Source organism: Engraulis encrasicolus, chromosome 23 (assembly GCF_034702125.1).
Source record: "Engraulis encrasicolus isolate BLACKSEA-1 chromosome 23, IST_EnEncr_1.0, whole genome shotgun sequence".
Classification (NCBI taxonomy): Eukaryota; Metazoa; Chordata; class Actinopteri; order Clupeiformes; family Engraulidae; genus Engraulis; species Engraulis encrasicolus.
The window spans coordinates 13,171,009-13,195,434 of NC_085879.1; the positions used below are offsets into that span (position 1 = coordinate 13,171,009).

At 44.2% G+C, this 24,426-nt stretch overlaps 8 protein-coding genes across 12 annotated transcripts in view; all 8 read left to right on the forward strand.

The window, feature by feature from the left end:
• The window catches only part of LOC134440138 (protocadherin gamma-A11-like), a 3,321-nt gene extending 20 nt beyond the window's left edge, over window positions 1-3,301 (forward strand). Inside the window, exon 1 of the mRNA XM_063190090.1 lies at window positions 1-3,301. This exon is cut by the window's left edge and continues 20 nt beyond it. Within this exon, the coding sequence (XP_063046160.1) occupies window positions 509-3,001 (2,493 nt within the window). The 5' untranslated portion in view covers window positions 1-508 and the 3' untranslated portion in view covers window positions 3,002-3,301.
• Window positions 1-24,426, forward strand: part of LOC134440135 (protocadherin gamma-A2-like) — a 138,298-nt gene that overhangs the window by 70,387 nt on the left and 43,485 nt on the right. The gene's annotated exons all lie outside the window — the stretch shown is intronic.
• On the forward strand, window positions 3,405-6,071 carry LOC134440655 (protocadherin gamma-A11-like). The gene is made up of 2 exons (XM_063190780.1): window positions 3,405-5,843; window positions 6,060-6,071. The coding sequence occupies exons 1-2, from the start codon at window positions 3,405-3,407 to the stop codon at window positions 6,069-6,071; spliced, it is 2,451 nt and encodes an 816-aa protein (XP_063046850.1).
• On the forward strand, window positions 6,017-8,789 carry LOC134440656 (protocadherin gamma-A11-like). Its single transcript, XM_063190781.1, has one exon. The coding sequence runs from the start codon at window positions 6,285-6,287 to the stop codon at window positions 8,787-8,789; it is 2,505 nt and encodes an 834-aa protein (XP_063046851.1). The 5' UTR covers window positions 6,017-6,284.
• Window positions 9,446-12,145, forward strand: LOC134440140 (protocadherin gamma-A11-like). Its single transcript, XM_063190092.1, has one exon. The coding sequence runs from the start codon at window positions 9,551-9,553 to the stop codon at window positions 12,032-12,034; it is 2,484 nt and encodes an 827-aa protein (XP_063046162.1). The 5' UTR covers window positions 9,446-9,550; the 3' UTR covers window positions 12,035-12,145.
• On the forward strand, window positions 12,263-15,097 carry LOC134440139 (protocadherin gamma-A11-like). The gene has a single exon (XM_063190091.1). The coding sequence runs from the start codon at window positions 12,542-12,544 to the stop codon at window positions 15,032-15,034; it is 2,493 nt and encodes an 830-aa protein (XP_063046161.1). The 5' UTR covers window positions 12,263-12,541; the 3' UTR covers window positions 15,035-15,097.
• LOC134440136 (protocadherin beta-15-like) lies at window positions 15,227-18,194 on the forward strand. Its single transcript, XM_063190088.1, has one exon. The coding sequence runs from the start codon at window positions 15,517-15,519 to the stop codon at window positions 18,076-18,078; it is 2,562 nt and encodes an 853-aa protein (XP_063046158.1). The 5' UTR covers window positions 15,227-15,516; the 3' UTR covers window positions 18,079-18,194.
• Window positions 18,615-21,378, forward strand: LOC134440657 (protocadherin gamma-A11-like). Its single transcript, XM_063190782.1, has one exon. The coding sequence runs from the start codon at window positions 18,615-18,617 to the stop codon at window positions 21,114-21,116; it is 2,502 nt and encodes an 833-aa protein (XP_063046852.1). The 3' UTR covers window positions 21,117-21,378.

Here is a 24,426-nt window from a genome sequence, read left to right on the forward strand (position 1 = left end):
TGAAGCGCCTCTCAACGCAGGCTGACTGCTTGGTCTGTGTGTGTTGTGGACTTGTGATGCTTGAACTACTCCCCTAAAGCTTAATGCATTTTAATTTACTAATTTATTTGCCTTGGCATTATATTTTTAAACATTACTATTTTTTTAAATAATTATTATGTTTTCTAACACATCTTTCTAATTACTGACCCAAAACTGCGTTTGGCTTTGGATGAAGATATTAGGTTGCGTGTAGTTCTTAGATTGGACTCAGAGGGACGCTATTGGTTAGCGTTTTGTTGTTATGCGTAGACATACCCAACTGTGCCACCCCTTTAACTACGACATAGATCAGTCGGAAAGAGGTAAACGCCGAGTGTAGCATTCGGAAGAAAGAAAGAGAGACGCATTCATGGAGATGACGGTCTAATTTAAGGGAACTTGGAATATAACTGGACGTAACGGATTAATCTTTCTTCTTCGAAAGGATCTATCTTTCGCCATTTGTGTTCTTGCTCAGAGGAGAAACATGTCGGACAGAACAATAGCGCGGCAAGTACCACTACTGCTGTTTTTCCTGGCCGTGAGCTCGACGGCACAAGGGCAGGTCAGCTACTCTATTCCCGAGGAAATGGCGAAAGGCTCTGTAGTCGGAAACATAGCGCAGGATTTAGGTTTAGATTTGAAAAGGCTAAAATCTGGCAAGGCACGTATTTATTCGAATGACAAAGCTGATTACATCGAGCTGAACAAAGACCGGGGTCTTCTGATTGTGAAGGAGAGAATCGACAGAGAGGCATTGTGTGGGCAGACGTCGCCTTGTGCGTTGCACTTTCAAATTATTCTTGAAAATCCCATGGAATTTTATAGTGTAACTGTCGAGGTGACTGATGTGAATGATAATTCGCCGTCCTTTAAAAAGAATGATATGAAATTCAAGATTAGCGAGTCTGCTGTACCCGGTGTTAAATTTGTCCTGGAAAGGGCTATGGATTCTGATATCGGCACGAATGGTCTACAGACGTATTCTTTGAATCCCAGTGATAATTTCGTACTTAAACTGCAAAACCAGGCAGATGGTGGTAAAACGGCGGAGATGATTTTACAGAAACCTTTAGACAGAGAACATAAGGAACATATTACATTGATTTTAACAGCAGTAGATGGGGGAGATCCAAAATTATCAGGCACGGCTGAAATACATGTCACTGTGCTGGACGTGAATGACAATGCGCCTGCTTTTACGCATGCGTTATATAAGGCAACCATCAGTGAGAATGCACAGAAAGGAACCATAGTAACAACAGTTAGTGCAACAGATGCAGATCATGGTTCAAATGGCAAAATCACCTACTCGATTACTAATAATGTGGACAAAATACATGAATTATTCGAAATAAACGAGGATGATGGTGAATTGAGAGTACTTGGCAATATCGATTATGAAGAATCGCATCACTATGAGATACACGTACAGGCAAGTGATGAAGGTGGGCTTACCGATTCCACCAAAGTTGTCGTTGATGTTATTGACACGAATGACAATAAACCAGTGATCAATATCATGTCGAAACTGACCACCATTGCCGAGGATGCCAAGCCTGGCACAGTGATAACGATGATAAACATTCAGGACCAAGATTCAGCAGAAAATGGCAAGGTCCACTGTTCAATAGATGACCACATCCCTTTCACACTCAAGTCCACGTCAAATAATTTCTTTAGTTTGGTGACAGATGACACATTAGACCGTGAGGTGAATCCATCATATAACATCACAATCCTGTGCTCTGACGAAGGCTCCCCCTCCCTGTCAAGCAGCATGACTCTCTCCTTACACATATCAGATGTAAATGACAATGCCCCCGTGTTTGAGAAAAGCTCTTACGAGGCTTTTATTATGGAAAATAACTCGCCTGGGCTTTCCATATTTACCGTGAAAGCAAATGATGCTGACTGGAATCAAAATGCTAGAGTGTCTTATTTGTTAGAGGAATCGTCGATTAACGGTGCGTCAGTCTCTGGTTATGTCTCTGTAAACGCGGAGAGTGGAGTGATACATGCTGTGCGCCCATTTGATTATGAACAAATCAAATCCTTCACTTTTCGCGTTAGAGCTCAAGATGGCGGTTCTCCACCATTAAGTAGTAATGCCAGTGTCAAAATAATGATCCGAGATCAGAATGACAACGCGCCTCAGATCCTGTACCCTGTGCAGACTAGTGGCTCAGTGGTAGCTGAGATTGTGCCTCGCTCGGCAGATGTGGGATATCTGGTCACTAAAGTGGTGGCTGTAGATGTGGACTCTGGTCAGAATGCCTGGCTCTCATACAAGCTACAGAAAGCGACAGACAGGGCTCTGTTTGAAGTGGGCCCTCAGAATGGAGAGGTCCGAATTATTCGCTCCATCATTGATAAGGATGCACTTAAACAAAAGCTCACTGTCATAGTGGAGGACAATGGCCAGCCCTCTCGCTCTGCTACAGTCAACGTTAACGTGGCTTTAGCTGACAGCTTCCCTGAAATACTCTCTGAGTTCAATGAAACGAAACAGGACCGGGAGTTCAGCGACAGTCTGACGTTTTATCTCATTCTAGCCTTGGCAGTTGTTTCATTTCTGTTTATAGTCTCTCTCATAGCCATACTGTCAGTGAAGTGCTACAGATGGAAACGGGAAAGGATGTTCTACAAGTCCAACGGTCAGCTTCCAGTCATCCCGTATTATCCGCCACTTTACGGAGACGCAGGTGGCACAGACACTTTAAAGCATGTTTACAACTACGAGGTGTGCAGAACTACAGACTCCAGGCGGAGTGATTTCAAATACGGTAGACCTAGCACTCAGAGCATCATTAGTCTGGACACCAGCGGAACACGGACTCTTCCGCACAAGAGCCTACTCTGTGAAGATTCAGACGACCAGGTGAGGTTTGCCAGGCCACTGTTGTTTTTATGGTGTACCTATGTTTGTTTTTATTTTCCCAGTCAGAGGGACAAAGGGGATATACTGTGGCATGTTTAAATATACAATATGCACACTTGGAAACATTGTGCGTCATGGGCTTTGCGTTTGGTTGTTGCGCATTACGCATTCCAAATACACCTGTGCACAAACGCATAGCAATACACCCACATATGTGAATTGTTCCTGCAATATTTCCTCAGTGCTCTAAGGGACGCTGTTGATCAGTGTTTCAATCTGTGAAAGGCTTGGTCCACCCACTAGCTTGACGTTCATAAACTCGCAGGCTCGTCTGTTTGTGCCTCAACGCATTTGCAGGACGGTGTTCATTGTATTACGCACGTAGAATAACGAATGTAGCTCGACATTGGCATTACTTTCATCCAGTTGTTGCGTCTACGACAACGAGGGACGCTCTTATCAAGCACCGTTATCAGTCTGGAATATTTTTGTTGTTTACGACATGGCGGCTCTTTGTGGTGAGGATACAAAGAGAGCCACCTCGATACCGAAGAGTCGGCCATGGCAGACTCACATCCTCGTGCTGGTTTTCTTTGTTGTGGAGGTTGCTCGTGGCCAAGTCCGGTATTCTATTCCAGAGGAAATGACAAAAGGATCTGTTGTGGGGAATATCGTTCAAGATCTTGGTTTGGATATAAAGAGGTTAAAGTCCGGACGGGCGAGGATCTTTACCGATGATAGCCGTGAGTACATCGGCCTGAATGCAGATAAAGGCACGCTGGTTGTGAAAGAGAGAATAGACCGAGAGGAGCTGTGCGCAAAAGTAACCCCTTGCTCTTTACATTTCCAAATCATTTTGGATAATCCTATGGAGTTTCACCGTATAGATGTAGAGATTTTAGACATCAATGATAATGCTCCGGCTTTTAATAAGAAAGAAATGAATTTTCAGATTAGCGAATTGGCAGTGCCGGGTGCAAGATACTCGCTTGACAGTGCGAAAGATGCTGATGTTGCATCAAATGCTTTGCAGTCGTACACTCTGCAGCAAAATAATCATTTTACATTAAAGACCATAACTCGCCCAGATAATACAAAATACGCAGAGATGGTGCTGAAATCACCTCTAGACAGAGAGACGAATGAGGAACATAGATTATTATTAACTGCGTATGATGGTGGCGACCCACAAAAATCTGGAACAATCAGAATTAATATTGTTGTTCTGGATGCAAACGACAATGCACCAGCTTTTACGCAGTCACTTTACAGAGTGTCTGTGCCTGAAAACACGTTAAAAGGCACGGTTATGTTGACAGTTAGTGCGACAGATGCAGACCAGGGAACAAATGGAGAGGTGGTTTATTCTTTGTCACAGAGCAGCGACAGCATTTCTGACCTCTTTGATATCAATGCAGACACGGGGGACATTATCGTCAACGGACTAATAGACTTCGAAAAATCAAAAACATATGAATTAAATGTAGAGGCAACCGACAAAGGAGGGTTAACAGATACTAGTAAAGTCCTTATTGATGTGTTAGATGTAAACGACAACGCCCCTGTTATCAGCGTAATCTCCTTCTCCAACCCAGTGCCCGAGGATGCTGTGCCAGAGACGGTCATCGCCATCCTCAACGTAAAAGATGTCGATTCTGACAAAAACGGGCGAGTGAAATGTAGTATTGACTCAAATTCACCTTTTCAAATAAAACCATCAAGTTCCAATTTATACAGTTTGGTTACTGATGGCATTTTGGACCGAGAAAGGGAGTCTGAGTATAACATTACTGTCACAGCTACAGATGAAGGCTCGCCCTCGTTGTCAACAAACAAAACAATGACGCTGAAAATATCTGATGTAAATGACAACCCCCCTCTCTTTCCCCAAAAGTCATACACAGCTTACATTACGGAGAACAACTCAGCAGGGGTGTCCATATTTGCTGTAGAAGCACTGGACAAAGACGCAGGTAATAACGCGCGTGTATCCTATTTCCTCGACGAATCTAGTGTTAATGGCGTGCCTGCGTCAGAATACGTCACTGTGAATGCAGAGAGCGGCGTGATTGTGGCTGCTCGTTCTTTTGATTATGAGCAAATAAAGGAATTCCACATTCGAGTGAAGTCACAAGACGGAGGCTCGCCGCCTCTCAGTAGCAACGCAAGTGTCAAAATAATTATTCAAGACTTGAACGATAATTCCCCACAGATTCTTTATCCAGTGCAGACTAGTGGCTCTGTGCTGGCTGAGATTGTGCCTCGCTCAGTAGATGCTGGCTACCTAGTTACTAAAGTGGTAGCCGTGGATGTGGACTCTGGCCAGAACGCCTGGCTCTCATATAACCTACAAAAAACAACAGACAGGGCTCTGTTTGAAGTGGGCGCACAGAATGGTGAAATAAGAACTATTCGCCAAGTGACTGATAAAGATGCTATTAAGCAGAAGCTCACTGTCATTGTGGAGGACAACGGACAGCCCTCTCGCTCTGCTACGGTCACGCTTAACGTGGCTTTGGCTGACAGCTTTCCAGAAGTGCTCTCTGAATTCACAGATTTTACGCACGACAAGGAGTATAATGAAAACCTGACATTTTATTTAGTTCTTGCTCTTGCTGTAGTATCTTTTCTGTTCATCGTGTCCATCATAGCCATACTGTCAGTGAAATGCTTCAGATGGAGACGTGAGAGGATGTTTTATAAGTCCAATGGAAATCTCCCAGTCATTCCATACTACCCACCACTTTACGCAGACGTGGGAGGAACTGGTACTCTTCAGCACGTTTATAACTACGAAGTCTGCAGAACCACCGACTCTAGAAAAAGTGACTTGAAGTATAACCAGCCATGTAGTCAGAGCATGATTAGCCTGGACAGCACTGGAACGCAAACTCTTACGCACAGGCAAATGGACAAACTCATCCTTGATGATACTGAAAAGGTGAGAAGTTTTTAATGTCCGTGTTTTACTATATTCAACTTATTTGGGGAAAATCTACAGTTTAAGAAATATATTGGCAGACCTGGCAATATGTTCAGTGTATGGTTTGTCTGGTATTACGCACACTGTTTCTTTTGATGCGCTTTTGTGGATGGCTGGTGTTCCAAATGAATTTGCGCTCTTTGTGTACATGCACTATTTGCTTTATGCTCTAAGGGACGCTGTTGAACAGTTTTAGTAGACCATATGACATACTTTACACGTCAGTCCTCTGTCTTTCTCTGGTCCCTCCCTCGTTGCACCAGATCCCTGCGCGAGAGAGGACGTTTCAGACATCTTCGACATCGGTTTTGCTTTATTTTGTTGTTACAATCCTTGGATAGGCTGCTATTGCCAGTGCTTTGCCAGTGTTAATTGCTGATAACATCGTTGATTCTAAATATGTTTCCACCATTCGTGCTCGAAGGATGTGCATTCTTGCTCCCCGGGGTCTGGAAATGGCAGATGCGACTCTTCATCGCTTTTGTTTGCCTCGCTGTCGGTGCGCACGGGCAGGTCCGCTATTCTGTTCCCGAGGAGATGGCGAAGGGCTCACTAGTGGGAAATATTGCTCAGGATCTCGGATTGGACGTTAAAAGACTGAAATCGGGGAGAGCCAGGATTTTTACCGAGGACAGTCGTGAGTACATCGGTCTGAATGCAGACAAAGGGACGTTGGTTATTAAGGATAAGATAGACCGAGAGGAGCTGTGTGCCCAGTTGTCTCCCTGCTCGTTGCATTTTCAAATCATTCTGGAAAATCCAATGGAGCTGCATCGTATTGATGTAGAAATTCTAGACATTAACGATAACGCACCAGTGTTCTCAACAAAAGAAATAGATTTTGAAATTATTGAATCGTCTCTTCCGGGTACGAGATACGCACTAGACAGCGCAAATGATCCTGATGTCGAATTGAATACACTGCAAAGCTATACTCTAAGCCCCTCTGACCAATTTACCTTGAAGACCATGTCAAATCACGATGGGTCAAAATATGTGGAGATGGTTTTACAAGCACCTCTAGATAGGGAAAAACAAGCCGAACATAAGTTAATATTAACTGCATATGATGGTGGTAATCCTCAGAAGTCTGGCACTGTTAAAATCAATGTTAGAGTTTTGGATGCAAATGACAACGCCCCTGTATTTACGCAGTCTGTGTATAAAGCTGTATTACCCGAGAATGCTGTTAAAGGCACTGAGATAGTGATAGTGACGGCCACTGATCAAGACCAGGGACCAAATGCAGAGGTCACTTACGCTTTTTCAAGAAGATCCGGTAGCGTTATGGATCTTTTCAAAGTTGATCCCATTAGCGGTGAGATCACGGTGAGTGGCCCTTTAGACTTTGAGAAAAACAAACAATTTCAACTTAATTTAGAGGCAACAGACAAAGGTGGACTATCGGATAGGTGTAAAGTCATTATTGAGCTCACTGACGTCAATGACAATGCTCCAGTTATAAGCGTAATATCTTCATTCAGCGCCATCCCTGAAAACTCAGCATCAGAGACCGTTATAGCGATGCTGAACATAAAAGATATAGATTCAGGGAAGAATGGGCAGGTGAAATGCACAGTCAGTCGAGATGTACCTTTTAGAATCACGTCATCGTCTTCTAATTTCTATTCTTTGGTGACAGATCAGGTTTTAGATCGAGAAAAGGTGCCCGAGTATAACATAACGATTACTGCTACCGACGAAGGCTCTCCTCCTTTGTCTACAAATGCAACTATAACTCTAAAAATATCTGATGTCAATGATAATGCCCCGTTTTTTACCCGACAGTCTTTCACTGCACATATAATGGAAAATAATTCACCCGGGGCAACCATAATTGCAGTGGAGGCGAAAGACAAAGACAAAGGCAACAATGCGAGAGTATCGTATTTTCTAGAGGAGTCTCCGGTTAATGGGATATCTCCTAGTGACTACATCTCTGTAAATGCTGAGAGTGGGATGATTGTTGCAGCTCGCTCGTTTGATTATGAACAGATAAAAGAGCTCACCTTACGCGTAAAAGCGCAGGACGGAGGCTCGCCACCCCTCAGTAGTAACGTGAGTGTGAGAATTATTATTCAGGATCAGAATGACAATGCGCCACAGATTCTATATCCGGTGCAGTCAAGTGGCTCTATTGTTGCTGAAATAGTACCTCGTTCAGCTGATATAGGCTACCTGGTCACTAAAGTGGTGGCTGTGGATGTGGACTCTGGGCAGAATGCCTGGCTCTCATATAAACTACAGAAAGCGACAGACAGGGCTTTGTTTGAAGTGGGCACACAGAATGGAGAAATAAGAACCATCAGACAGGTGACTGATAAAGATGCTGTGAAGCAAAAGCTTACGGTCATTGTGGAGGACAACGGACAGCCCTCTCGCTCTGCTACAGTGAATGTCAATGTCGCTCTGACAGACAGCTTTCCAGAAGTGCTCTCTGAATTCAGCGATTTTACGCACGACAAGGAGTACAATGAAAACTTGACTTTCTATCTCGTCTTGGCATTAGCTGTAGTGTCATTTCTATTCATCGTGTCCATCATAGCCATATTGTCAGTGAAGTGCTACAGATGGAAACGTGAGAGGATGTTTTATAAATCAAATGGACAGCTCCCGGTTATTCCATACTACCCACCACTTTACGCAGACGTGGGAGGCACTGGCACACTACAGCATGTCTATAACTATGATATGTATAGAACGACAGACTCCAGAAAAAGTGATTTGAAGTACAGTGGGCCTTGCAGCGAAAGCATCATAAGCCTTGATGCTAGAGAAACACAGACTCTGCCGCATGCGCAAAGGGGCGTAAAGAATTTTGAGTCTTCAGACGACCAGGTGAGGAATCGTATCATTTTGACCAAGCAGACCGTTTCTCTTCATAACACTGCAGTTGCACGTTAATAATTTAATAATTAATGTATTTTATTGTTGTTTGTTTTTTGTTTTGTTTTGTTTTTTTAAACAAATTAGATGGGGTTAAGTGTGACTGAGTCAGCAGGGCCGCATGTTTATAGGGGGTTCACACAATCCGATTGATGAAGATGTATATATCCATTGGAGCTGATTGCACCTAGGGCCCAAAATTTGCTGCTACGCCCCTGGATGTGAGCGAATGTTTCATAAACCCAGAGGACCCCTTTTTTAACCACCAATGTATTAAAAGCAGCATCATTGGTGTGGACAGCACCGCTAACTCTTACGCATAGGCACAAGGACAACCCGACTCTTGATTGTGAAAAGGCGAGCACATTTTAATGTAGCCTAATTTTTCACTATGTAAAATGTGATAAAGTTAGAGTTTAAGAAATATATTGGCAGGCCTGGCTATATCTTTGTTGTAAGGTGTGTCTGGTATTGCGCACACTGTGTGTTTGCGCTTTGGAGGGTGACGGTTGTTCCAAATTAAATTACACTCTGTGTGTACATGCAATATTTGGTTGGTACTCTAAGGGACGCTGTTGAACAGTTTTATTGCACCACTATGACATACTTTACACGTCAGTCCTCTGTTTTTCTCTTGTCCCTCCCTTGTTGCAGCAGATCCGTGCGCGAAAGAGGACGTTTCAGACATCTTTGACATCAGTGGAGCCACATTTTGTAACAATAGCGAGTGTATAGGCTGTAATATTTCCAATCTGTTGTTGTACCCGTTCTTTTCAAACATGCGGTCGTTTCCACCATTCGTGCTGGAAGGATGTGTATTTCAGACTCCCGGAGCCTGGAAATGGCAGATGCGACTCTTCATCGCTTTTGTTTGCCTCGCTGTCGGTGCGCACGGGCAGGTCCGCTATTCTGTTCCCGAGGAGATGGCGAAGGGCTCACTAGTGGGAAATATTGCTCAGGATCTCGGATTGGACGTTAAAAGACTGAAATCGGGGAGAGCCAGGATTTTTACCGAGGACAGTAGTGAGTACATCGGTCTGAATGCAGACAAAGGGACGTTGGTTGTTCAGGATAAGATAGACAGAGAGGAGCTGTGTGCCCAGTTGTCTCCCTGCTCGTTGCATTTCCAAATCATTCTGGAAAATCCCATGGAGCTGCATCGTATAGATGTAGAAATTTTGGATATTAATGACAATGCCCCTGTGTTCGCTAGAAAAGAGATAGACTTTCAAATTAGTGAATTATCTCTTCCTGGGACAATTTATGCACTAGACAGTGCAATTGATCCTGATGTCGAATTGAATACGCTCCAAAGCTACACCCTCAATCCAGCAGACCATTTTACACTGAAAACGATGGCAAACCACGATGGTTCGAAATATGTTGAGATGGTACTGCAAACACCTCTAGATAGGGAGAAGCAGGATGAACATAAATTAATATTAACGGCATATGATGGCGGAAATCCACAGAAATCTGGCACTGTTAAGATTAATGTGAGAGTTTTAGATGCAAATGACAACGCGCCTGTATTCACTCAGTCTGTTTACAGAGCTGTATTACCAGAAAATGCTGTCGAAGGCACCGAGGTAGTCAGGGTGACAGCCACTGATCAAGACCATGGGAGCAATGCAGACGTGACGTATTTGTTTTCGAAAAGCTCCGGTAGCGCTATGGATCTTTTTCACGTTGATCCAAACAGCGGTGTGGTCACAGTGAAAGGTCACTTGGATTATGAGAAATATAAACAATTTCAACTAAATTTAGAAGCAGTTGACAATGGTGGATTATCACATATGTGTAAAGTAATGATTGAACTCAGTGATGTTAATGACAACGCCCCAGTTATCAGCGTAATATCGTCATCCAGTTCTATCCCTGAAAACTCAGCACCAGAGACAGTTATAGCGATGTTGAATATAAAAGACATGGATTCAGGGAAAAATGGGCAGGTTAAATGTACAGTTAGTAGAGATGTACCTTTTAGAATCACCTCATCGTCTTCTAATTTCTATTCTTTGGTGACAGATCAGGTTTTAGATCGAGAAAAGGTGCCTGAGTATAACATAACATTTACTGCCACCGACGAAGGCTCTCCCCCTTTGTCTACAAATACAACTATCACATTGAAAATATCCGATGTCAACGATAACGCCCCGTTCTTTACTCGACAGTCTTTCACTGCACATATAATGGAAAATAATTCACCCGGGGCGACCATATTTGCAGTGGAGGCGAAAGACAAGGACAAGGGTAACAATGCGAGAGTCTCTTATTTTCTTGAGGAGTCTCCGGATAATGGGATATCTCCTAGTGACTGCATCTCTGTGAATGCTGAGAGTGGGATGATTGTTGCAGCTCGCTCGTTTGATTATGAACAGATAAAAGAGCTCACCATACGCGTAAAAGCGCAAGACGGAGGCTCGCCACCCCTCAGTAGTAACGTGAGTGTGAGAATTATTATTCAGGATCAGAATGACAATGCGCCACAGATTCTATATCCGGTACAGTCGAGTAGCTCTGTTGTAGCTGAAATAGTACCTCGTTCAGCTGATGTAGGCTACCTGGTCACTAAAGTGGTGGCTGTGGATGTGGACTCTGGTCAGAATGCCTGGCTCTCTTATAAACTACAGAAAGCGACAGACAGGGCTCTGTTTGAAGTGGGCGCACAGAATGGAGAAATAAGAACCATCAGACAGGTGACTGATAAAGATGCTGTGAAGCAAAAACTCACGGTTATTGTGGAGGACAATGGACAGCCCGCTCGTTCTGCTACAGTGAATGTGAATGTCGCTCTGACAGACAGCTTTCCAGAAGTGCTCTCTGAGTTCAGCGATTTTACGCACGACAAGGAGTACAATGAAAATTTGACTTTCTATCTAGTTTTGGCATTAGCTGTCGTGTCATTTCTATTCATCGTGTCCATCATAGCCATACTGTCAGTGAAGTGCTACAGATGGAAACGTGAGAGGATGTTTTACAAATCAAATGGACAGCTCCCCGTCATTCCATACTACCCACCACTTTACGCAGACGTGGGAGGCACTGGCACACTACAGCATGTCTATAACTATGATATGTATAGAACGACAGACTCCAGAAAAAGTGACTTGAAGTACAGTGGGCCTTGCAGTGAAAGCATCATAAGCCTTGATGCCAGGGAGACACAGACACTGCCGCATGCGCAAAGGGGCGTAAAGAATTTTGAGACTTCTGACGACCAGGTGAGACATGCCATTTTGGCTGGTTGTACACGTGCCTAAAATATGTACAATGTTTTTTTTTTTTTAACTTTCAGTATTTGTTATTCGTATCGCGATTTGTACTGTAAGTACAGCTCCTCTCTTCCTGTAGCAATGATACACATTCACTGTAATATTTCACACACATGCATAGGCTGCAGTTACACCATATGCAATATTAATTCCAGATGACTATAATAGTTGTCTTATTGTGAGTCTCTTAGTTATTTACACTGCGTATTCATTTTACACACTGCTGCAATATCATTTATGGTCTGTAAGTGCCGCTATTGGCCAGCTTCCTTTTGTTTGAGACATCATACTTGAAGGTCCACCTACACTTTATGACATCATTTTAGCAGCAGTTTACACGTTCGCATCTCACAGACGTCGTGGTAGCAAAATTCGCATCACCCTGGCGACATACATTTGGATTGTTACTCTCTGGATACTTGCACTTTAATAGTGCACACTGAGGAATTTCTCCATTTGTGTTCTCGCCCTTTTGGTCTGTGTCGTGGTACCATCATGGGGAGTCTTTGTTGTGGCGATGTCTTTCGACATATTGGCTCTTTATGGACGCTAGTACTCGTTTTTGTCTGCATTGAAAGGGGTGCGCACGGGCAGGTCCGCTATTCTGTTCCCGAGGAGATGACAAAGGGCTCTCTAGTGGGAAATATCGCGCAGGATCTCGGATTGGATATAAAACGACTGAAATCTGGCCGAGCACGGATCTTTACCGAGGATAGCCGTGAGTACATCGGTCTGAATGCAGATAAAGGCACGCTGGTTGTGAAAGAGAGAATAGACAGAGAGGAGCTTTGCGCACAGGTCACTCCCTGCTCTTTGCATTTCCAAATTATTCTAGACAATCCAATGGAGTTGCATCGTGTTGATGTAGAAATACTAGATATTAATGACCACGCTCCTAGTTTTTCTAGGAAAGAAATACAATTTCAAATTAGCGAGTCTGCTGTTCCGGGTGCAAGATATTCTTTGGATAGTGCACACGACCCCGATGTAGGCGTGAATACGCTGCAGACATATACCCTCCATCCGTCCGATCATTTTACCTTAAAGACAATATCCCGGCAGGATGGCTCTAAATATGTCGAAATGGTTTTGCAGACACTGCTTGACAGAGAGAAACAAGATCAGCTTAATTTGGTATTGACCGCATTAGATGGCGGAAGCCCACAGAAATCTGGCACTGTCAAAATAAGTGTGTCGGTTTTGGATGCAAACGACAATGCGCCTGTATTTAGTGAGGCTGTTTATCGAGTGTCTCTGGCAGAGAATATAACAAAGGGCTCCACTGTCCTTAGAGTGAGCGCAAGTGACAAAGACATAGGCGCAAACAGCGATATTACATATGCCTTTGCGCAAAGCTCTGGCAAAGCATTGGATGTGTTCAGTATCGATTCAAAAACTGGCGACATTGTTGTGAATGGTCCTTTAGATTTTGAAAAAACAAAACAATATGAATTGAACGTTGAAGCTGTAGACAGTGGAGATTTAACTGATACCAGCAACGTTTTAATTGAGGTACTTGATGTAAATGATAATGCCCCAGTTATTAATGTGATATCTTTCTCTGGTTTTATTCCCGAAGACGCTGCCCCAGAGACTGTTATCGCCATGTTTAATGTAAAAGATATAGATGCGGGAAAGAATGGGCAAGTGAAGTGCTCTATTCACAAAGATTTACCTTTCAGAATAGTATCAACATCCAACAATTTTTATAGTCTGGTCACGGATCAGATATTCAATCGCGAAATGATGGCTGAATACAATATAACCATCACAGCTACTGACGGAGGCTCACCCCCCTTCTCCGCCAGTAAGACAATGACACTGAAAATATCAGACGTCAACGACAATGCGCCAGTTTTTCAGCAACCGTCATACACGGCATATATCATGGAAAATAACTCACCTGGCGTCTCCATATTTACGCTTACAGCCAGTGACAAGGACACGGGTAATAATGCTCGTGTGTCTTACTTCCTCGAAGACATCTCTGTCACAGGAATGTCGCCATCAGATTATGTGACAATACACGCAGAAAGTGGGCAGATTACCGCTGTGAAGTCTTTTGATTATGAGCAAATAAAAGAATTACGCGTGTGCGTAAAGGCGCAGGACGGAGGCTCCCCTCCGCTCAGCAGTAATGTGACTGTGAAAATAGTTATTCAGGACCAGAATGACAACGCACCTCAGATTCTCTATCCAGTGCAGACAAGTGGCTCTCTTGTGGCTGAAATGGTGCCTCGCACAGCAGATGTAGGCTACCTCGTCTCCAAAGTGGTCGCTGTTGATGTGGACTCTGGGCAGAATGCCTGGCTCTCATACAAGTTGCAGAAGGCAGGTGAGAGGGCTCTGTTTGACGTGGGGGCACAAAATGGAGAAATAAGAACTATCAGACAGGTGACTGATAAAGATGCTGTGAAACAAAAGCTCACTGTCATTGTGGAAGATAACGGACAGCCCTCTCGCTCAGCTACAGTGAATGTCAACGTGGCTTTAGCTGACAGCTTCCCTGACGCACTGTCAGAATTTGGTGACTTTACGCACGACAAGGAATACAACGACAACCTCACGTTTTATCTGGTGTTGGCATTAGCTGTGGTGTCATTTCTATTCATCGTGTCCATCATAGCCATACTGTCAGTAAAGTGCTACAGATGGAGACGTGACCGGATGTTGTACAAGTCCAACGGAAACCTCCCCGTTATTCCATACTACCCACCCCTTTACGCAGACGTAGGGGGCACAGGTACCCTACAGCACGTGTACAACTATGAGGTGTGCAGAACAACTGATTCTAGAAAGAGTGATCTGAAATATGGCAGACCTAGCCAGAGTATGATGAGTCTGGATTCCACTGGAACACTTACGCTGCCGCATGCGCTGAAGAATCTCGCAAATACTGACACTACAGAGCACGAGGTGAGCTCAGTTGTGTACCAGGATACCACGTGTGGCTGCATATTGTTAACTGTTTTTTTGTCATGCTTCTAACTTTATGTAAATGTCTCAAATGCAAAAGTGGTGCATTAGTCTATGCACGGCGTACGAGCGAGCACGCGCGCACGCATATACACACATTACATTGCATTTGGCAGACGCTTCTCTCTCTCTCTCTCTCTCTCTCTCACACACACACACACACACACACACACACACACACACACACACACACACACAATCTCAGTTATATAATTCATTCACCAGTATTAAACGTCCACGTTGTGTCAAATGCCAACCCAAATTACGCACCATTGTGCCAAATTGCGCATCACTAATAATCATCACAAAAATAGTTATTTTTCTGAGTTATCATCATCCCTGTTGCAGTAAGTTAGTTGGACTCTAAGGGCCGCTGTTGGCCAGTGTTGGTAAATTCTGACATGCTACGTTATAGTTCCACCCTCATACGACGAGATCATTTTGTCGATGGATGCTCATTGGAGAAGCCTCGACGTTAGTAAGGTCTAGATTTGATGTTTCAGTCACATAATCGTGGGATACCGTGTCAATATTATAGTTTTTCGTTAGTGGAGTGTCTGAGAAAACGTCTTTTCTTCAACCTGGTACCTGGTATCGTGGATATACACACAATGTGGATATGTCGCCTCAGTGTTTGGAAATGGCAGACGCGGCTTCTCCTGATCTTTCTTTGTGTCGCAGAGGTGGCATACGGGCAGGTCCGCTACTCCATTCCCGAGGAGATGACAAAGGGCTCACTAGTGGGAAACATCGCACAGGATATTGGATTGGATATAAAACGACTGAAATCTGGTAAAGCTCGGATATTTACCGAGGATAGCCGTGAGTACATCGGTCTGAATGCAGATAAAGGCACGCTGGTTGTGAAAGAGAGAATAGACAGAGAGGATCTTTGCGGGCAGGTCTCGCCCTGCTCTTTGCATTTCCAGATCATTCTAGACAACCCTATGGAACTGCATCGTGTAGACGTAGAGATATTAGACATTAACGATAACTCTCCTAGTTTTCCCAAGAAAGAAATTAATTTTCAGATTACTGAACTGGCAGTCACCGGTGCCAAGTATTCTCTTCTGAATGCGCACGATCCAGACGTAGGTATAAACACACTTCAGTCGTACACGCTTCATCCCTCTGATCACTTTGCGCTGAAAACAACATCCCGACATGATGATAGTAAATATGTTGAAATGATTTTAAAAACGCCCCTCGACCGAGAAAAACAACACGAACACAAATTGGTTTTAACCGCATTTGATGGCGGTAGCCCACAGAAATCAGGCACAGTCAAAATTAGTGTTATTGTTTTGGATGCAAATGACAACGCGCCCAAATTCAGTGAATCTGTTTACAGAGTATCTCTGTCAGAGAACGCAGTGCAGGGCACTGTTGTGGCTACAGTAAGTGCTACTGACATTGATCAAGGCTCAAATGGAGAGATATCTTATTCTTTTTCACAACATGCTGGCAAAGCCTTATCCCTCTTCAAAATAGATCCAGCATCTGGTGCCATTTCAGTCAACGATGTACTAGATTTCGAAAAACAAAAGCAGTATGAAATCACAGTTGAAGCCACAGATTCAGGGGGGTTGGTAGATGCCAGTAAAGTTTTAATAGAAATGATTGATGTCAACGATAACGCCCCTGTCATAAGTATGATGTCATTCTCTAGTCCCATTTCCGAAGACGCATCTCCAGAGACCGTTATAGCCATGTTCAATGTAAAAGATTTAGATTCTGGAAAGAATGGGCAAGTAAAATGCACCATTAACTCAGATTCACCATTCCGCATTCAGTCGCCCTCCCCTAATTTTTACAACCTGGTCACTGATGGCGTCTTAGATCGTGAGATGGTGTCTCAATATAACATAACCATCACCGCTAAAGATGAAGGGTCACCTTCATTTTCTACCAACAAAACAGTGACAGTAAAGATATCAGACGTGAATGACAACGCCCCTTATTTCCACCAGCAGTCGTATGTGGCATACATCACAGAAAATAACTCACCGGGTGTGTCCATATTTTCAGTTACAGCCAGTGACAAAGACTATGGCAACAATGCACGTATATCCTATTTTCTTGATGGCACATCTGTGAGTGGAATGTCGTCTGCTGAGTATGTTTCTGTTAACGCAGAGAGCGGCGCAATAATGGCGCTTCGTTCTTTTGATTATGAGCAAATAAAGGAATTCCACGTGAGCGTCAGAGCGCAGGACGGAGGCTCTCCTCCACTGAGCAGTAATGTGACCGTGAGAATAGTTATTCAGGATCAGAACGATAACGCACCTCAGATCTTATATCCAGTGCAAAGTAGCAGTAGCAGTATGGTAGCTGAGATGGTGCCTCGTTCAGCAGACATAGGTTATCTTGTCACCAAAGTGGTGGCCGTGGATGTGGACTCTGGCCAGAATGCCTGGCTGACATACAAACTGTTGAAGGCAGGAGACAGAGCTTTGTTTGAAGTCGGTGCGCAAAATGGAGAGATAAGGACTGTGCGTCAAGCCAACGACAAAGATGCTGTGAAACAAAAGCTCACTGTAGTAGTGGAGGACAACGGACAGCCCTCTCGCTCTGCTACTGTCAACGTGAACGTGGCTGTGGCAGACAGCTTCCCTGATGTGCTCTCTGAATTCTCGGACATGTCACATGACAAGGAGTACAATGACAACTTGACTTTTTACCTAGTCTTGGCTCTGGCTGTAGTGTCGTTTCTGTTCATCGTGTCCATCATCGCCATACTGTCAGTGAAGTGCTACAGATGGAGACGAGAGCGGATGTTTTATAAATCCAATGGCAACCTGCCGGTGATACCTTACTACCCACCTCTTTACGCAGACGTTGGGGGCACGGGGACTTTAAAGCAGATCTATAATTACGATATGTGCGGAACGGCTGATTCACGAAAGAGTGATCTGAAGTACATGCGCCCTTGCAGTCAGAGCAATCTGAGTCTGGACACCAGTGGCGCACAGACCCTTTTACGCATGCCAAACAGCATGCGCATAGATGGAGATGCTGAGACACAGGTGAGGATCGGGTCATGTACACTTAAGTAAATAGCATAACTAATTTCCCTTCTCCGATGTGGCATATCTTGTGCTTCAATTAAATTGTTGTATTTTTATCCAAAACCGTGAAATTACTGTACATAACAAAAATGTATAGTTTGGTGAACACAGTGCATTCATAGCGAATGACAGCATATTGTGTTAAGTATCGCTTACTCACTACAGACAGTGAAAATGTTTTGCCACAGTGCCTTTGTACACTACAGTCTGAGGTTCTGTGACCTAATAAGAACTATTAATAATGTTTTCTATTATAACGTCATTGTGTGCAGTTGCTTGTTTGAACTCACTGTGTCGCTGTTGGGTAAACTAGAAAAATAGCCTATTGAAGGCCAGTGACGGTTCCACCCACTTTCAGACATTTGCGCATGCTAAATATATTATTTTATCCGTTTTTTACGCACTCATTGTCGTGTGTGCTCCTTCCCGAGAGGATGTTCTCGGCCGCTCTGTGAATATCGAACTTACCTCAGATTATAGCCTACCGGATACATTTTACTGACTATTTTTTTCACACCATCACAATGAAGGGGAAACATTCTGCATTGGTTTGGACGACAGTCTTTGCTCTTTTTATTCTCTGTTTTGGAGGGGTAGTCGGGCAGGTTCGGTATTCTGTGCCGGAGGAAATGGCTCCCGGGTCCTTTGTTGGTGATATAGCCAAGGATTTAGGATTGGATGCTAAAAGACTGGTAACTGGCAAAGCGCAGATTTTCTCAAAGAATGGCCGTGAATACGTGGACCTAGACCGCGAGAGAGGACACATTGTCACCAAGGAGAGAATTGACCGTGAGTTGCTTTGTGCGGGCGCAATGTCTGCCTGCAGTTTCAGCTTCGAAGTCATTCTTGAGAACCCCATCGAGCTGTACCGTGTTACTGTGGAAATATTAGACGTCAATGACAACAGCCCTACATTTCCCAAAAATGAGATTTTATTAGAAATAAGTGAATCAGCCACGCCCGGTGCGCGTTTTACCCTCGAAAATGCCGTGGATCCAGATGTAGGGTTGAATGGTCTTCAGAGCTATTCTGTGCATCCGAGTGATCATTTTGCACTAAAGAAACAAACGCGATCAGGTAGTAGTAAAAATGTCGAGCTGGTTTTACAAACTCCTTTAGACAGAGAGAAGGAAGAGCATATGTATTTAACCCTTACTGCAGTAGATGGAGGCAATCCAAAACGATCTGGTACCGTAAAGATCCACATTGTTATCCTTGACGCCAATGATAATGCTCCAGTATTTACGCACGACTCTTACAAAATATCTGTTCCTGAAAACACGCCAAAAGGCACAGTGCTTATGACTGTAAATGCCACAGATGCAGACACGGATTCATATGCTCGTATTCAATATTATTTTGAGCATGCAACAGCTTCGATAAAGGAGTTATTCTCTATCGATGCCTCCACTGGTGAAATAACACTGATTGGCAATTTAGATTTTGAAAAATCTTCCGTCCAGGAGTTTAGTGTGCAAGCTAAAGACCGTGGTGGGTTGTCTGATTCCACTGACGTGATTATTGAGGTGACTGATGTAAATGACAATGCACCTGTGATGGCTCTTATGTCCTATTCCAACACCTTACCCGAGAACGCACCTCCTGGCACAGTCATAGCCATGATAAACGTGCAAGACGATGACTCAGATGAAAATGGCAAAGTGACATGCTCTATAGACAGTGGCCTCCCATTTAAAATAAAGTCGTCTTTAACTGACTACTTCAGCCTGGTAACCGATTCAGAGTTAGACAGAGAGGAAATGTCCGTGTATAATATCACTGTTACAGCGAAAGATAATGGCAACCCCCCTCAGTTTAGTTCGAAGACCTTGTCGGTTAAGATATCAGATATCAATGACTACGCTCCTGTTTTTGAGCATGAAACATACAATGCCTTCATCATGGAGAATAACTCGCCGTCTTTGTCTATATTAGCACTGCGAGCAAGTGATGCAGATTTGGGTCCAAATGCGCGAATATCATATTTCATAGTGGATAGTGATTTTAAAGGCACACCTGTGTCATCCTTGGTATCTATTAACTCGGAAACTGGAGTGATATACGCTACAAAATCCTTCGACTATGAACAGGTTAAATCATTCAGCGTAAACATAAAGGCACAAGATGGCGGTTCGCCTCCTCTGAGCAGCAACGTGACGGTAAATGTTTTCATCCAAGATCAGAATGACAACGCACCTCAGATTTTGTACCCTGTACAGTCTGGTGCCTCTGTAGTGGCTGAAATCGTACCTCGTTCAGCAGATATAGGATATCTGGTCACTAAAGTGGTGGCTGTGGATGTGGACTCTGGTCAGAATGCTTGGCTCTCATACAAACTCCTGAAATCCACTGACAGGGTGTTATTTGAAATCGGTGCACAGAATGGGGAAATAAGAACTGTGCGCCAAGTCACTGACAAAGACGCTGTCAAGCAGAAACTCACTGTTGTAGTGGAGGACAACGGACAACCCTCTCGCTCTGCCACAGTCAACGTTAACGTGGCGTTAGCTGACAGCTTCCCTGAAGTGCTTTCTGAGTTCAGTGATTTTACGCACGACAAGGAGTACAACGACAACCTGACTTTTTATCTCGTCTTGGCGCTGGCAGTTGTGTCATTTCTCTTCATCGTTTCAATAATAGCCATACTATCAGTAAAGTGCTACAGGTGGAGACGTGAGCAGTTGTTTTATAAATCAAACGCCAATTTGCCCGTCATTCCATATTACCCGCCCCTTTACGCAGACGTCGGGGGCACAGGGACACTAAAGCACATGTACAATTATGAACTGTGTGGAACAACTGACTCCAGAAAGAGCGATCTGAAGTATGTCAGGCCTGGCAGTCAGAGTGTCCTCAATGTGGACCTAAGTGGCACAAGAACTGTGCCAAGGCATACACATCCTGTGGAGGATTGTGGTGACATCTTGGAGGTGAGACTTCACACAGTTATCAGTTGTACCAGTAACATTTCTTTCTGCAGCACCTTATCTATAGGAGAATGGTATCTTTTTTTCTCATCATTTTGACTATAACCATGTGCAATATTCGGGGTGATGTTTTCCCTCAACTTCAGTTTCATTTCATTGTGATATCTTGGCCATTGGGCTGGGCGGCTCATGCAAGAGTTCGAAAAAGCAATCAATGTATGTGTAAGTCTGTACTTAAGGCAACCCTTGAATATATGGCTTAAAGCAGAAATGTTATGATTATGGTATTACAAGCAACCATAAGCATGGTGCTACAAGCAATCATAAGAACCACAAATCTGTAACAGTGTTATGCAAAACATCTTTCAGACTCTCTCCATGGTCCTGGAGGGTACGGGGGGGGGCTATCACAAAAGAAGACATGAGGCAGGGGAGATATGATGCGAAAGGAGAAGAGCAAGGAAGGACAGATGATGTGGAGGGATGTAGGAGAGGCAGAGAGCAAGGCAGAAAGGCTGCTGCTGGAGTGAGGAGAGGTGGAAAACAGTAGAGAAAGGACGAAGGGAGAGACAGAAGAAGAGATGAAGATAAAGTAAATGATGACATGAAAGGAGGCGATGTAGAAAGGAAGAGAGATGATCTGGAAGATGAAGGAGAGACAGAGAGTGAGCCAAAAGACTGCAGCTGGTGTGAGGAGAGGAGAGGAGAGGAGAGGGTGTGGTAGTAGTGGGTATCAGTGAGGTAGAGGGAAGTGGGTTTCAGTGTTAAAGCATGGGAGAGGGGAATTAGTCAAAAAGATAGATGAGAACGGCAAAGAGGAAGGAAGATGGAGAGATGAAGGCGTGGAAGGAAGGAAGGGAGCAGGAGAGGCAGAGGACAAGGCAGAGAGGCTGCAGCTGGTGTAAGGAGAGAGGGGGGGAGAGGACGGGAGTGGCCTTGCAGCAGTGCTGTGAGGATGCAGAGAGAGAGAGAGAGGCAGTGTGATGCTGGCCCCCGTCAGACACGAGCTATAGCCACTATTTATTCACTGACCCACTTTCCACCACCTCCCTGCCCCTCTCCTCCACACAACCACACACACACACACACACAGGCGGTATGCATGCACACACTGCTGTTGTGGCTGGGCCAATCAGGTGCGAGGATGGTGGGGGTTGGGCCGGGTGCTGAGGAGAGCTGGAGGCAGAGGGAGGGATGGAGGGAGGGTGGCTAGCTATGGTTACGTGATGGAGGAGGATGCCTTTGGAACACAATGGCACTGTAGGGCACAGACAGAGCTAATGTAAGATGAGCAACTTGTATCCTAACTGAGGATCAAAACTGTGTGAATGTACTAGGTTACAGTGCAGCTAGACTCTGATGTATTTTCTCTGGTTGTCATCTGCTGATGTATAAAAGACATTCGTTGCTTTTGTTGAGTGGATGGGAGGAAATACAGCATTGTTTTGCATTTGAGATTGTGGGTACTCTACGTAGTATCCAGGACATTTACTGATTTTGTTCCATTTTTCAAATGTTTTTCTATACTGCCTAGATATGCTTGGGCCTAGAGGGCCGTGTTAAGCCGTGATAAAACCTCTAATAATTAAGTCTTAAGGTGTCTTTGAAACAAGTAAACAACCATATGGATCTGTTTTCAGGTTTATGCCTTATGGTGCTTTTTTTGTGTTTTTAACCATGTTTGTCACTAAAGCACATGGGGCATATAAAGCAGGAGGGCCTCCTTTACTAAACAGCTTTACTGAAAGTGAATGGCACACAAATGTTCTTTAATTTAGCCACAAACATGCCTTGGTTTGACGACCCAGATTGGTCTTGAGTCAAAACAACAACACTCATACGACGACATGGGGAAGAAAAATACTTTGTTTCTCACACATGCTCACACACACACACACACACACACACACACACACACACACACACACACACACACACACACACACACACACACACACACACACACACACCTGTCTCCACAACCACCAGTCTCCATCTCTCCATCTTGGTCTTGGTCTTCACATGCGGGACTTGTTTAGTTTGTGTTGTGGCGGTGGGACCTCGTAAAAAACTCTCCCTGTTTTCCCCGCCGCCATGACCCCCCTTTTCTTAACCGCAAAGCAGAAATTAAGAGGGGGACCCATTACCGTTCTCAAGTCCCTCGAGGGCTCCCCTCCACTTTTATTTTATAGTGCGAGAGGAAGTGGAAGTGGAACCCCATATGGCCCTCACATGTCGCCACTCTTAACATGAAACGTCTCCGTGTGAGTCGTTAGGAGCAGTTTGGCTACTTACTTACTTACTGCAGGCAGGGAGGGGGACAAAGAGGTCCGTTGTCCCGGGCCAAGAGAGAATGAATTGAATAGTATTGAGTGGGGTGTCCTTTCAGATAACTTTGTCCTAGGCCCGGACCAAGCTATCAGCAGCCCTGTCTGCAGGTCAACTATAAAGGAAACGGTTATGAGGGGAACGATTTTCATAGAGAGGGTTCCCAGCTACCTGCAGGTCAACTATAAAGGAAACGGTTATGAGGAGGAGAAGTATGTCAGAGAGAGGGTTCCTGCCTGGCTACCTAGCTACCTGCCTACCTGCTGGTTTTTGATGGATTATGAGCTGCAGCAGGGCCACTGACAGCTTTGACTTGGCCTAGGATAATGTCATCTGAAAGGGCCCCCCCCATTCAATACATACAATGTAATGAGGATCCAGTTTCTGGGGCCCTCTTATTCCTGGTTGCAGGATAACTGTCCTCTTTGTCCCCCCTCCCTGTCAGCGTCCCTGGCTGAAATCTACTGGTCCTTATTGAAGGGTGTTGGTACTTAGTGGCCACAGCTCTAAACTAACCTCGTTGTAGGCTGCTTGCAGTGAAACAGTCAGTCAGTTAGCCACCAGTGTTTTATGACTGTAGACTTGACCTCGTGTCAGTCGGTTTGCTTTTTAAGATTAGGAGGGAGACCACTGTCTGTCTTAAACCAGATATTCAACATACTTGACTTTACCAATTATTCTCTGAATAATTGCAATGTAAAACAAAAAGGAAAAAGCTATGGCGCTCTAGAATAAAATGCTGTTAAATAACATGCACTGTACTAGAGGAAATGTTGGACGTATAATTGCAAATCTTATTAATATTAGCAATGATCACAATCACGTGTATGGCTGTTTGAAGTTCATTAAAGTCCTAGTGCACAAGCCTACTGTCCATGTGTGAGGCAGGATCACTTGATGAAATAATGCATCTTCATAAAACACTGCACCCTGATTGCTGTTCAGCTTTCTTTTTTGGGTTTCATGTGTTTCATCAGATTCATGTTCAGGTAGTTCGACTTTTAGTAGGTTCAGGTAATTGAACTGTTTGTAAACCTGTCTGTTTGCAAAACTTGTACAGCATGTAGGTGAAGTTCCTCTC

What these genes read in the sequence shown, in the direction of transcription:
- LOC134440139 (XM_063190091.1), top strand. Translation starts at nt 12,542, where the DNA reads ATGGGGAGTCTTTGTTGTGGCGATGTCTTTCGACATATTGGCTCTTTA.
- LOC134440140 (XM_063190092.1), top strand. Translation starts at nt 9,551, where the DNA reads ATGCGGTCGTTTCCACCATTCGTGCTGGAAGGATGTGTATTTCAGACT.
- LOC134440656 (XM_063190781.1), top strand. Translation starts at nt 6,285, where the DNA reads ATGTTTCCACCATTCGTGCTCGAAGGATGTGCATTCTTGCTCCCCGGG.
- LOC134440655 (XM_063190780.1), top strand. Translation starts at nt 3,405, where the DNA reads ATGGCGGCTCTTTGTGGTGAGGATACAAAGAGAGCCACCTCGATACCG.
- LOC134440136 (XM_063190088.1), top strand. Translation starts at nt 15,517, where the DNA reads ATGTTTCAGTCACATAATCGTGGGATACCGTGTCAATATTATAGTTTT.
- LOC134440657 (XM_063190782.1), top strand. Translation starts at nt 18,615, where the DNA reads ATGAAGGGGAAACATTCTGCATTGGTTTGGACGACAGTCTTTGCTCTT.